This window comes from Phocoena phocoena, chromosome 16 (genome assembly GCF_963924675.1).
Source record: "Phocoena phocoena chromosome 16, mPhoPho1.1, whole genome shotgun sequence".
In the NCBI taxonomy this organism is placed as follows: domain Eukaryota; kingdom Metazoa; phylum Chordata; class Mammalia; order Artiodactyla; family Phocoenidae; genus Phocoena; species Phocoena phocoena.
Window position 1 is genome coordinate 71,980,526 of NC_089234.1, and position 14,638 is coordinate 71,995,163.

Genomic DNA, 14,638 nt, shown 5'->3' on the forward strand with positions numbered 1-14,638 from the left:
TTTCTGCAGTCCCTCTCCACCATTCTAATAGCAGCTCCTGTGCGCTCATTCCTTGATTTATGGAAAGAACCTCAAGACTGGGTTTTAATTAGTTTTATTCTCTGCTTCAGGATCCACTAGACTGTAAGTTTCCTAAAGGTCTAGAGTCTGCTCATTGATTCTTATATCCCCAACACTGTACCAGTCACATAGGAGACATTCAGATGGCTATTAAATTAAAGCATCTTTGATGCTTAGACCACAGTTCTTTTTTTTTTTTACATCTTTATTGGAGTATAATTGCTTTACAATGGTGTGTTAGTTTCTGCTTTATAACAAAGTGAATCAGTTATACATATACATATGTCCCCATATCTCTTCCCTCTTGCGTCTCCCGCCCTTCCGCCCTCCCTATCCCACCCCTCCAGGCGGTCACAAAGCACCGAGCAGTTCTTAAACTTGATCTGGAGGTTTATCTGGAGATGACAAGTAGTTTTCATTGAAGATCATGTGAGTGTATTACATGTAGCTATTCTCTGCATCTCAATAATATATACTATATATTTTAAACAAAGTCTTATTTCTGCTCTCTTCCATTAATGTTTGCTACCATCTATTTGTTTTACCATTTGCTGATATCAGAGCCCTGGAGAAATTTACAGTTGAAAACTGTAAACTGGTAAATATTGTTTCCGTTAGAGAACACGATTCTTTCATTTTTCTGGTGCTACTATAACTCTATAAAAACACAATTTGAGAACCACTTTAGGTTACAGGGAAATTATGAGCCATTCAGAACTTTAGATGTTGCTGGATAGGTCAGGTTAACCCCTCTCCATGAGAGGGTTTCTCCCATTTTGCAGGAAAGAGCTACCTGGTATTTTCTGAAGCCCTGGAGTCACTGTTTGTGGCCCAGCGAACTCATGGGCAGAGGGTGGGTGTGCCAGCGCTTTCTTCCCCTAACTAACTTTCTCACTTGGACCATCTCTCCGTGGGCTCGTGGTTGGGACCTTTAGTCTTCTCTCACACCCAGGAGGGACGTTTGTGCAGATGTGGTCAACATCAGTGTGACCGTCCAATTCTGTTTTAACATCTCCTCAGTTTCTCATTAGAAGTAAGTTGTTTGCACAGTTAGCAGTACTCATGGACTGAAAGAACTTTTCATTCTTAAGAATACTTTGAAGAAGTTAGGCTCATGGCATTTCTAAATGTGCGTCATTACTTTCAGAAATCATTCATCTTGATGACCATTCAGAGGACATATATACTTTTTTCAGGACTCAAACCAAAGCAGAATAATAACTAAATAATTATATCCCAAAATAAATCTTTTTATAAATGACTTAATACTGACTAAAGCTTTTATTCCTTAAGAGAGCAGGCCTTTTAAAAAGAATAATTATAACTTAATATATTTACTATATAATAGCATGCAAACTGCTGCAGAAAAACTTGAATGTTATGTGGTAGATGCCATTGGACCATAGCATTTGATGAATCATGATTTAGAGCTGAGCATCTGCCAGTAGTGGAGTTTTGTTTTTTTGTTTTTAACCTAAAAAAATTTATTCAGAGTAGATTTGCCTTAAGTCCTTTTTCTTCTGTTGCAAGCTATGAAATGGCAAAACCTAGCTTTACCGTGTTACCCAGAAATTGCTGTAACTTTTATTTTGTTAGGTAAGTGATAGAATGAAATTTCCAAAAGCTAACTTCAGTGCACAAATGGTGTCTTTCTGTAACAACTGTATCAGATCACATTTGGTCATAAAAATACTGACTTTGCACTGGGTACTGAGGATTCAGCAGTGTAGAAGATGGACAGAATCACGGATTTCTTGGAGCTTACATTTTAGCATGGAAATGCAAATAAACATCATAACTTTAGGTAGTAACAGCGCTAAGAAGAAAATCTAAAGACAGTGCAATAGAGAGTGAAGGGGAGGGATAGTTTGATTAGAGAGATCCGGAAGGACTCATTAGGAGGTGACATAGGAGCTGAGCTGATGCTCCGTGCTGGGCAGAGTCAGCTTTGTGAAAATCGGGGGGAAAAGCAAGTGTGAAGATTTGAACAGGGAGCCAGCACTGTGTGTTCAAGAAACTGAAGGCCAGAGAGGCTGGAGGGTAGAGGACAAGGGTGAGAGTGATTGGAGGTGGGACAGGAAGATTGGCAGAGTTCAGACACTGTAGTATGTTGCAGACCGTTAGAAGGAGTCTGGATTTTGCTCTTCGGGCAGTGGGATACCACTGAGGGTTTTTAACAGGGGTGTGGTCAGATCTGTAGCTGCCAACTTCATATGTACATTGTTGAAAGGTTTCTTTTAAATGGAAATACTTTTTCTTTGTGTTTTATAGAATAGACCAGAGGGCGGCCGTGTGGCCAAAGGATGAAACTCGGCAGGACCTCAATGAGGTAGGTGCAGTCATTGCTGGTTGTATGAACATGAATTAGCCAATCGTGAAATTTATTATTCTTTTTCCTAGTACTAGGAATTTATTCTGATTAAAACTTTAAATGTTTTTGCTCTTAAGTAAACGTGTTTTCCTTGCACTTGTTTGGAAACGTGTTTCTCCTTGCTCTGGAGCAAATACATTTAAAATATAATTTGCAAGACTGCTCAGTATGTCTTGGAAGTAAACCAAGTCCAGCAGTCATTTCATTACTTTGCTTTACTTCAACTTTGCTTCAGGATTATATAACCATGGCTGTGACAGTTACATTTGTAAAATTTTCTCTTAGTTTTATTTTATCGTCCCAACCCCTGCTTTTTCTAATGCCCTTTGCAGTCTCAAATATGATCATGCTTACCATGGAGTGTGATATAGTTTGGTATTTGCAAAATGGTCCTCTAGTATGCTTTGAGACATTGAAGCCACATTTTCCAATGCAAATGGTTTCCCACTGAACTGGACATCACAACGTTAATAAGCTTGTTCTAGATTTTCTTTGAAATATATAATTTAATTCTCCCATTGGAAATCAGTATAATGTAATTAGGATCCTTGTTGTTATGAATGCCTTAGCTTAAGACATTGGTTTGGAATACTCTGATTTCTCTTGCCCTCATAGTATAATTAAGGAGCAATGGGTGGTATGTCTGACTAATAAGATCATGGCAAAAAGAATGAAAAGACTTGTCGTTCAGATGCCAGGAAGAGAAATGATGGGCTTCGGGCAAATTGTTCATCATTTGATGCCATCTCTCCTCCGCCTCCAAAAATATGACAGCTAATTGAACTTAGGTGATATTTTCCTTTTTCTTTTTTACTGTAGAACTTGGCATAAATGAGTAGCCAAAGGTAAACCAGGTGCCTAATTAAACCCAGTTAAATGTTACTGAAGTTGTGGAAAATGTCTTAAAGATAACAACCCAGAACCCTGCTTGTTATTCCTTTGTGCATTGGAGACAGCCTTCAGATTCCACAATCTTGCCTGTGATAAAAAGAGTGAAAAAAGGTTTGAGAGAAAAAAGGCAAGAGCCTGAATCAGTGAGCACAGCTGTTTGCCCCACTGGGAATAAACAAAATGCTGGTTGTAAAGAAGCACTGACTTGTTTTGACATAAGTGACTAGAAAAATGAGGTGATTGTAAGAGTCAAGTAGTGATAGGTTTCAAGTATTTGGGAGAAACTCTGATGTGTGAGCTGCAACCCCGTGAGAATGTGAAGATGACTTGAACATTCTCAAATTACAGTTGCATAATGCGCTCTCTGAAAATCTGCTTTTCTGTATTCCTTCATGCTATTGTACTTGCAAATTACATGAAATATGCTAGTTCACTGCTGTGGGATTGCATGGGTGCAGGAGTGCTGATTGGAGACAGGTCTCTGAAAGAGCAGTCAGCACCATATTGTAAGTATGCGCTCTTCCATGAAAAAGTGGTGATGCTCATTCAGACTGGTTGATAACAGTATGTGCTCAAGTGCAGTTGTTCCAATCGGGATAAATCAGATGTGCAGATCACGTTGTGGCTAAGATTTGGGGGCTGGAGGAAACCTTAGGAAAGCTTGAACAGGGGCAGCTCACGGTCCAAGGCCGTGGAGGGAGGGTTGACTCATTCAGACTCATTGATGGAGACGTCGTATAGAGTGGGAACATATTAAACTCGGTCTTGCCTAGCATTTCGCAAGCTTAAGAGAACACCAAACTCTTTCATGGAATAACCCCATAATAACATTGCTTTAGGCCACAGACTCTTATGGAATAAAGGTGGGAAATACTACCTTAATATTTTTAATGCAAATAGAAAATACATATAGAAAAGTGCACGTATCATAAGTGTATGGCTGGATGAATTCTCACAAAGTGTGTAACCAGCATCAAGAAACACAACATTATTAGCATCCAGGCACCCTTATTTAATTCCTTCCGGTCACTCTTCCCCTATAAGGATAACTGTTCTTTGGACTTAAGTAGATTTGTTTTGTCTCTTTTTGAATTTTTTATAAATGGACTGTATGTACTCTTTTGTGTCTGGTTTCATTTACTCAGTATTATGTTTATGAGATTCATACATGTTTGGCACGTAGTTTTAGCTTTCACTCTCCTCGCTGTAACCCATTGTATGGTTGTTTCTAGTTTTTGACTCATGATCAGTTGCTACTAATTGTACTTTTAAAAAATGAACTCTCTTTTAGTCTCTTTGTACAGCTGATTTTTTTATAGGAGTATTCCTTCCATCTCCAAGTGGATATATAAGGTAGAATTTTTTGTTATGTTACCTATCTTCATTGCTCTTTGCCCCTTTTATTTATTTATTAAAATTTTTAAAATTTATTTATTTTTGGTTGCGTTAGGTCTTCGTTGCTGTGCGCGGGCTTTCTCTAGTTGCGACGGGGTGGGGGGGGGCTACTTTGTTGCGGTATGCGGGCTTCTCTTGTTGCGGAGCACGAGCTCCAGGCACGTTGGACTCAGCAGTTGCGGCGCATGGGCTCAGTAGTTGTGGCCCACGGACTTAATTGCTCCGCGGCCTGTGAGATCCTCCCAGACCAGGGCTCGAACCCTTGTTCCCTGCATTGGCAGGTGGATTCTTAACCCCTGCGCCACCAGGGAAGCCCCTGTCCCTTTTATTTATACACCACAGCCTCCAACACACAGCCTTCTACTTCTTTAAAAAGAACCCACTAGTTCCATATCTGCTTTCTTCCTTCCATTCCAGCTTGCAAGTCTAAAGTAAAAAAACAGTTTCTTGAGCATTGTAAGAGCATGGTCCACAAATACTTTCCAGATGTTTCTATGGACCCTAATGTTGTAATTGTCGATTGTAGCAATTTTAAGATGTTACATATGTGCTTTATATTTTCTCCAAATTTCACATCTCGTATTTCACATCTACTTTTTAAACTTCTTAATTCCACTTGCTCTGTCACAGATAGATGGGGCTCAGCTATATTTGATTCCAGAGCTGGTGCTTGACCCGAGCTCTCCTGTATGTAGTAAGGTGATACATGATGTGACATAGCTACCTATGAGCTTCTGTCTCTGGGTGTGTTCCCAGTACTTTCCCAGTGAACTGAAAAACTCATTTCTTATTTCTACTGGGTGTGAGTATAGATCTGATTCCTGCCAACCTCACTTTTCTTCTGCCAGTCTCAAGCTCCTAGTTTTTGACCTTGGTTCTCTTGATAGGACTTGCCTCTCCGTTGCATGAGTTTTGGTGTCTCTGGGAGTACACTATAGGAGTTGGTTTCTGAAAACCTGATTAAGTGTCCATTCTGACATTGAGCTGAACTTTCACACTCTGCCTCTATATGACATCAGGAGATTTTATTTGTTGGGGTCCCCTGGATCCTGGTTGGAAAATATCCGCCTCTGTAAAACATCAGAAGATATTATTTGTTGGGGTGTCATAGATCCTGATTGGAAAATATTCTAGACCTGAGATCGTCAATGTCTAATCCGCCTTGATCCTTGGTTTTAGTCATTTCCCCGTGTCCATATAATCAATAAGCAATCAATAGTTCAAAAAGTTGCTTGAAGGATAAAATGAGAAAAAATATTGTTTTCCCTCTCCACATCTTAGTAGATCGCATTCCTGGCTTCAGTTTCATTTAAGTACAATAAGAGATGTATGAAGAAAATGAATGGGTCTCCCCTTCCCTGAGAAAACATGCCATATTGGGTCCTCCTACTACTTTTTCCAACTCCCAGACTGCATATCATAAAGCATCCCATCAACTTCTTGTAGTTTTTCATTTGTGAAATTGAGGCAGGTTTTGAATTGGGTTAACTCTAGGACTGCTTTCAGTTTTAACACTCACTGATTCCACCTTTTTTTGTTTTTCTTCATTTTCCCAGCCCTTGTAGAATTTAGTCATAGGTTCCCATGACGGATGGAATGAGGCAAATTGTGCCCCCTTTTTTTTTTTTTTTTTTTTTTTTTTTATGCGTTACGCGGGCCTCTCACTGTTGTGGCCTCTCCCGTTGCGGAGGACAGGCTCCGGACGCGCAGGCTCAGCGGCCATGGCTCACGGGCCCAGCCGCTCCGCGGCATGTGGGATCCTCCCAGACCGGGGCACGAACCCGTGTCCCCTGTATCGGCAGGCGGACTCCCAACCACTGCGCCACCAGGGAAGCCCTGTGCCCCTTTTTGAGTGTATGTGCACATGTCTACGTGTGGGTCTCCATGTGAAGGATTTGATTGTCTTTTTATTACCATCCATAGTTGAGCATATAGATACGTTTTGGCGTCAAGCCATAGCAGACCTCCAGATGGTACTTACTATTTTGTTTGGGATGTGTTTCTCCCTCAAAATTGTTTTAATTTTGAGAAAATGGTCTAGCAAGAGGCTTATTCAGGCCCTTGATACTCCTGAGTTGGCTGAATGGTATTTCTTTCTGTAGGAATAGGCAGCTGTCTTTTTCTATTGAAATGTAAACCCAGTCTATAGGGTTGGGCCTTATATCAGAATTGACTGATCATTTTTTTTCCAGTATCTGGGTTTTTTTCCTTGTGACTGTAAGTCAGTTCAAGCTGGCTTTCATCAATAACAGGATTTTATTGATTCAAACGCCTGAAACTTTAGGATCAGGATAGGCTTCACAAATGGCTAGTTCCAGGGATTAAAGACTCGTCATGTAGATGCCGTCTCTTTCCATTTTGACTCTGCTTTCCTATATTGACCTTATCTTTGGGTTGACCAACCCTCTCTAGGGACACACTGTTCTTACAGCTAGTAATTCCAGTGTATATTAGTTTTCTATTACTGTGAAATGAATTCCCAAAAGCTTAACAGCTTCAAACATCCATTTATTAGCTCACAGTTATGTGGGTCATAAATTTGAGTAGACTCCATTGGATTCTCCGCTAAAGGTCTCACAAAAATGAAAACGAGGCATTGGCTGTGATAGACTTTTATCTGGAGGTTCCAGAGAAGAGTGCATGTCCAAGCTCATTCAGGTCATTGCCTGAATTTACTTCCTTGAGGTTGTAGGACTGTAGACCCCATTTCCTTGTTGGTCAGCATCTGGGGGATAGCTCTCAGCTTCTAGACACTGCCTGCGTTCCCTCTCACATGGGCCCCTTCAACTTTGAGCCAGCAGCACCAAATCCTTCTGTGCTCCAAATCTCTGTGATGTTGTATTCTGCCAGCTGGAAGAAACACTGCTTTTAAAAGGCTCACCTGATTGGATCAGGCCCATCCAAGCAATCTCTGTATCCTTGGTCACCTGAGTTAGGACTTTAATTATATCTGCAAAATCTCTTCTTAGCAGCATCTAAATTCGTGTTTGATTGAGTAACCAGGGTACAGGAATCTTGGGGGCCATCTTTAAGATTCTGCCTATCACACAGTAGAAATGGAGTCCTTTCTAGATCCATAAAGTTCCATACTTGAGTCTCATTTATCTGGCTTGTGACTTGTAGCCCATTCTTGAACCAATCACTATGACCTTGGGAAACTATTGAAGTCCATTCCATGAGTTGAAAATGAGACATATTCTGTTTTTCGAAAATCCACATCTTATCACGTAGAAAAGCTCAGAGTCCTGTTTTAGAACGTGAGTTTATAGAACTATATTATTCTCTCCCAAACATCTTGTTTTTATTGTTTAGTTAATAAAGTAAACATATTGAGGATATCACAAACAGGTAAAACTAAGTACAGGACTCCCTCTTCCTAGGTTGAAATCTAATCATCTGGCTGGAAGGAAATTTGGTGTGGGTTATCATGTGTGGTGGCAAGATTGCCCTTGTTTAAGAAAGAAGTGCCGCTATTATCAGAATAAGACCTGGATCCTCTTGTCAACAGAGGACTACTTGAAGTGAATAGCTTGTTCTCTTATATTGAATCTCTCCATTGGGTAGTGCAGGACAGTGAGGGCTGACCATCCTGAGGAAGCTGGGATGGGCTGAGCCGAGGTGTACTGGTCTTCACTTAGACTTGGCTGCAAAGCATACTGGGACATAAGCAACACAGGCCCCACAGGGATTAGCCAAATGCCCAGTGTCCCTAGGGATGGGGTGAATTTGGCGTTTTTTTGTAGCCATCACCATTGGAGGAAGTCCCACTTCTTTCGGCAAGAACACCCAGAGGACGGCAGCAGTAGTTCAGGAGGTAACACTGCCTTGCTTCTGAGCACCCCATACTTTATACTTCCTGATGTGGAGGTCCCGTTTCAGGGGGTACCAGGGCTGGAGGCCAGTGAGGCTGTCAGAAGGCTGGAGGTCAGGGAAAAGCTATTGTTCCTGGGACAGGTAGCGCTAAACAGGCAACCAAGGCAGCATTTAGGGTGGGTCAAGTCCCTAGGGAATAGGGCAGTATTTCTCAAAGTGTGGACCTTGGACCTCCTGCATCTAAGTGACCCTGCCCCAGGCCACAGAATCCGTGTCTGTCCCTGCCTGGGAGCGTATGTCTTTAACAAACTCCTCAGTGATTCGTAAGCATTTTAAAATTTCTGAACCAGGGCAGCAAGGAGGCTTGAAATTGGATACTCAGAAGGGCCTCCCAAGTACTGCCTAAAGGGTCCAGGCAAACAACACTGATATTCAATGCAGGATTTTTATGGTTGGCCCCTATTCTACTCATTGTGCTAGGTACAGCCGTGAACAATGGCAGCATGCTTCCAGCCCTTCTGGAGCTGGAAGGAGACAATAAACAAGTAGAGAAATAAATAAAATTCTATATTATAGTGAGTGTTGGGAAGGAAAAAATCAAGATGCTAAAAGAGAAATTGGGGGGCCCTCTTTGGATGAGGTAATCAGAACTGGCTTAAGATTTGATGGAAATTTAACTGTGAAGCAAGTACAGCTGAATTCAAGGCCTGGGGAGGTAGGGGCAGGGAGTAGATGGAAAGGAGGGGTGGGGTGTGTGTGTGTGTGTGTGTGTGTGTGTGTGTGTGTGTGTTGGGGTGGAGCCTACACAGGACACAGGAAAGCTCAGGGAAGAGAGTGGTAAATAGAAATGGGATTGTTTGGGACCCTGTTGTATCCTCTGTTTTGAGCAGATTTCCAGTTTGATTTTGCCACAGAGAATCTATGCACAGTTCTTGGATAGATAGAGGGATGGGAGAGGGTCGTGAAACCGCTTCACAGCAATTAAAAGTAAGCTGTCTCTCCTCTGCAACTGGTGAATTGCAGACAAAGGCATCCTAAAATAGTATTCCACCATCCAGCCTGTGTGGGTGTTCTATTCCAACCAACTAAAGTGGGACCCGGTAATTGTAGAGGAGAGAAAATGAGTAGAGTATTTTCTAAAACAAGTCGCATATTTTCCATTATGTAAAAGAGAAAAATTAGCTTGTAGAAAACCACACCTAGGTTTCATGGACGTATCTCTGGTTTCTTTGATGACCAGATGGGAGAACTGGGGAAGCAGAGGTAGGCATTGTTCTTTAGAGGATCCATCAGCCTTTGTTCAGTTTTCCTGCAGATCGTAGAGACCCATTCAGGGAGACTTTGGATGTAAACCTGGAAAAGCCAGCTGTCAGGCTGGCCTCAAGGGAGGGGCTGGGGGCAGCCTGCCAGGGACCAGGAGCCCCCGCACCCCGCGGCCCCCGAGCAAGAGAAGGGCCGGAGGTAGCACTGGGACCACAGGGGTTGGCTGCCCTCGATTTTTCTGTAGGGATAAAGCTTATTCCTGCATAAAAGGTCACCAAGTCAGGCAAGGTTGGAGAGTGAAACAGCTGCTTATTCACTCTGTCCGCAGGCTTGTGGTGTCTTTCCTCCATCACCCTATGACAGTGTAGTAGCCATCTCCCCACTAGACTGGAGCCCCACGAGGAAGGGGCTGACATCAGTCTCATGCTCCAAAGCCCAGTGTATCTCTTTGTGCGTTGAGAGCTGCCGGAGCCTGGGAGTTGCACGTGTGCTGGTACAGCTGCTGGGGGCATGACCCTCACGTGTGTGTTGCAAGCAGTGCTCCAGCCTTCTCAGGGGAGGCTCTGTGGGGCTCAGCCCTGATGGGACAGGCTGGATTCCTCCTGTTGCCCACTGGAAGGACATGTGTGTGACAGTGGCGTAGATTGCTCATAGGTAAAGCGTCCAGCTTCCCCTGTCGTGCGTTCTCTGGTCACCAGGCTCCATCCCACACGGGGCATCCAAGCCTCCACTCTCTGTCCCTGTTCTGAGGAACAGCAGGTGGTCCTCAGGTAAGGGGTCAGTGAGGGTTGGGGAGGGACATAGCTGATGACAGTCGGTGAGCAGAGTTTCTTCCATTCTGCCTCAATTCCAGCAGTTTATGTTTTCCCTTCTCCTTGGATGTCTTCTTGTCCCTCGAGACCTTCATCTCCTCTCTCCTGTTCCATTTGCCACTCTGCTCTCCCCCATTCCTTTAAGCTTCCTCCTACCTGGTGTCTGAGAGAGGAACAAACCAGCCGTGCAAATGGATCTCCTTCGACGCTCGGAGCATCCGTTCGGTTTCAGTATGAGTACAAGTGAGGGAGGAGGACGGCGGGAAGACGGGTGAGAACCACCTGTGACTACTCCCAGTGGTAACTGGGTCTCAGCATTACACCCCACTCTCTGGGGGAGGAGAGAGTCCTCTGAACGTGACCTGACGAGCTCCTCTGCAGTGAGATTCTTTGCTGTTGATTTGTGTTGTGTGAACACTTGCTTCAGTTCCACAAACACCTTCCAGGCATCCACTCTGTCAGGTTCTGTGCACCAGCCGCAGTACACGGACATGTTTGCTTTTCTTTCCTGGAAAGTTGGAAGGGAACTTTCAAGTCACGTAGTCTCAGGTCCTTCCTGGGCAGATGCGGAGTGAGGCCCTGGGGGTAGAGTGATGAGTCAAGGTCAAGAGATGCTATGGGGTCTGGCCTCCCACACCACCAGCCCTCTGCCCAGCAGCCCCTGGGGTTTGGAGATGAACGTAATAACCACGGAGTCCAGTGCTTGAGTGTTTCCCACGTGCTGATGCTGTGCAAAGTGCTCTCTGTGCCTTCCCTTGTTGAACTCTTCGAGCAGGTGCCACTGTCACTGTCATTATTGCCTCTTTTTATGCATGAGGAAACTAAGGCTTAGAATAGCCAAGATTCTTGCCCCAAGTTAGCTGCATAGTATATAGCAGAGATGGCCTCTGGTTCGGTGTGAAGGCCGTGTCCTCCTCTGCTTTGTAGAATCTACAAGAGCACGTAGAGTTTACAGGAGGTGGCTGGTTCCACGTCCTCCCTCTAAATGTAGAGAAGGACGGGTTTTCTTTCCTTTTTACTTTTTGTTTTTTAAAATTGTGGTAAAATAGATATAACATAAAATGTAACGTTTTAACCATTTTAAAGTATACAGTTCAGTGGCATTAAGCACATTCACACGGTAGTGCAACCATCACCACCATCCGGCTCCAGAACTTTATTTATCTGCCCAACCTCAAACTCTGTACCCTTTAGACACTAACTCCCTTTCCTTCCCCACCAGCCCCTGGCAACCACCGTACTACTTGCCATCTCTATGAATTTTACTGCTCTAGATACTTGTCCTTTTGTGACTGGCTTATTTCACTTAGCATAATATCCTCAAGGTCCATTCACGTCGTAGCATGTGTTAAAATTTTCTTCCTCTTTAAGGCTAAATAACATTCCACTGTATGTGTATATCACATTTTATTTATCAGTTCATCTGCGGATGGACACTTGGGTTGCTTCCAACTTGTATTCTGCTAATACCCTGTTAGGACTGCCATTAACAAAAAGATACCAGAGACTCGGTGGCCGAAACAGCATTTATTATCTCGCAGTTCTGGAGGTAAGAAGTCCAAGATTAAGGTGCCGGCAAAACTGGTTTCTCCTGAAGCCTCCTCCTTGGCTTGCAGATGGCTGCCTTTTCACTGTGTCCTCACATGGCATTTCCTCTGTGTATGTGCATCCCTGGTGTCTCTCTCTCTATAAGGGCACTGGTCATATTGGATTAGGGCCTCACCCGTATGACCTTATTTTACCTTGATTGCATCTTAAAAGCCCTGTCTCCAAATATAGTTACATTGTGGGTTAGGGCTTCAATATATGAATTTGGGGGAGACAGTTCAGTCCATAATACATTTCTTGGTTATTGTCAATAATGTTGCCGTGAACATGGGTATACAAATATCTGTTAGAGTCACTGCTTTCAATTCTTTCAGTAGGTTTGCTGGATCATACAGTAGTTCTGTTTTCAGAATTACCATATTTGAGGAACTACCTATTTTTAGAAACACCTGTTTGTGGAACCACCATACTGTTTGCTGTTGCAGCTGTACCGTCTTACATTCTCACGGCATTATTTCTTAATTTTCAGAGTAGTTTTGCTCTTTTTGAGAGGTCACTCCAATATCCAACGTCCTTCAGTTAGAAGCTTGCCTGGAATCATTCTTTTTGCTTCCCAGGTGCTTGGGTACTAAATCTTTCCAGAAACTTGGTGCCCTTGCTCCTTCTGTGCCACCTGTCAGTAGCCTTGGGCTCTTGCTTCCACACTTCGCTTCTGGGAAGACATCCCAGAGAGGAAGAAGAAGCTATAAAAAAATGGCCTGGTGTCAGGCAGATGCTTCATCCAAGCTGTGGGCTCCCAGGCAGCAGCCCCTGAGCACAGGGAGGTTTGTACTAGGTCTTGCTCCAACTCTGAGCTGAGCAGAGGAGGGGTCCTGAGCCTGCGAGGGCCAAGAGACAACAGATTTAAGACATTCCTCAGTGAGCAGCTGTTTTTTAAAATTTTTGTACTTTTTATTTTTTTTTAACATCTTTATTGAAGTATAATTGCTTTACAGTGGTGTGTTAGTTTCTGCTTTATAACAAAGTGAATCAGCTATACATATATCCCCATCTCTCCTCCCTCTTGTGTCTCCCTCCCTATCCCACCCCTCTAGGTGGTCAGAAAGCACTGAGCTGATCTCCCTGTACTATGCTATGCTATGCTATGGTCTGGGGGTGTGTGTCTGGGGTGGGATGTAGTGGTGGTTATGAGGCTGTGTGGGGAATAGGTTATATGAAGGCGGGCTGTCAGCAGGTGCTTGGGTGCGTGTGTGCGCATGTGTGTGTTGCAGGGTCAGAGCAGGGAAGAGGACACACGACTCCACTCCGGGTAGCCCCCCGTCCCCCACCAGGAGCTCTGGGGCCTGCAGAGCTGCCCTGTTGCAGGGGACTGGGGCCCAGCCAGGGACTCGGCATGACTCACTTTGACCTGGTTGGGGGAATGAATTTGCCGGGGCGTCTGCATCACAGCAGCATACGCATACATGCGTCAGTCTGTCTGACTTTGCTCTTATTAAGAACCGCTGGAGGAATTTAAAATGAGAAAGGAGGAGGGGGAGTGGGGAGTTTGTGCTGGCAGTGATGAACGGTAAACCGCTTCTCCCTCAGTGGCTGGGTCAGACTAAGGGACCAAGGTCATCTCCCTCCATCCCTCCACTCTGTTCTTGGTAAAAGGCAGCTGTATCCATTCCATGTGAGAAGAGTAACTTCAGAAGATACACGTACAGACACACACACACACACACACACACACACACACACACTCCTACACACCTACAGGCACGCACACACCCCACACGCAGATGCAGATAAGGGAGCCCCGAAGCACCTCCCAGCTGCCAGGCGGCCTCTGCAGCAGTCACTGTGTGCACTGCGGGCTTTTATGAATGGTAGCCTGGGAGGGGCCTAATGTCATTCGCTCCTGATGTCAGCACAATGAATGAAACACTTGCAAAGCGTAAAGGCTCAACCACTGGGGAAGCAGATACCTTCTCAGACTGGTTCTCCGGGTGCAGTGTCTCTTGCTGACGAAATCATCAGTCCCGTGTGTCACAGATAATCAATATACGTTAGGATTGATATGAAGCAGAAACAGAGACTGCCTGTGGAAGAGCACGCCTCTGATGCCGGCACAGCCAGCCCTGCCTGAAGCAGCTGAGGCCGAGACCCCCTTCCTGCCAGGTGCCGGAGAAAGGAGCTGCAGACCCAGCGTTGCTTCAGGATCTAACTGAGCCAGCCCGATGTTCTGCTTTTGCTGGCAGAATCCCTTGCTGAAGCTCCAAGCCCTGGAAACTGATCTGTGCTCTGCCTTTTTGACACACCAGGAAGAAGCCGCTCAGGTGCACGGAGTCAAGGATCCAGCCCCAGCATCCAGCCAGAGTGCACCTGCTGAGGAGGCAGATGCCACAGGTAAGAGCCTGGGCTCGAGGGGGCGGGCTCCCCGTCTGTACTGTCAGGGTAGTTCTACGTCTTGCTGCTTCCTCCTAAACCCGGCCCCGTGGGAAAT

General features: G+C 44.5%; 1 protein-coding gene across 5 annotated transcripts in view; it reads left to right on the forward strand.

Moving 5' to 3' along the window:
- Nucleotides 1–14,638, forward strand: part of FAM13C (family with sequence similarity 13 member C) — a 134,718-nt gene that overhangs the window by 77,317 nt on the left and 42,763 nt on the right. For all 5 annotated transcript variants that reach the window (XM_065894983.1, XM_065894986.1, XM_065894984.1 and 2 more), the window contains 2 exons: nucleotides 2,332–2,389; nucleotides 14,457–14,541. In XM_065894983.1, the coding sequence (XP_065751055.1) occupies nucleotides 2,332–2,389; nucleotides 14,457–14,541 (143 nt within the window). The remainder of the gene's footprint in view (nucleotides 1–2,331; nucleotides 2,390–14,456; nucleotides 14,542–14,638) is intronic.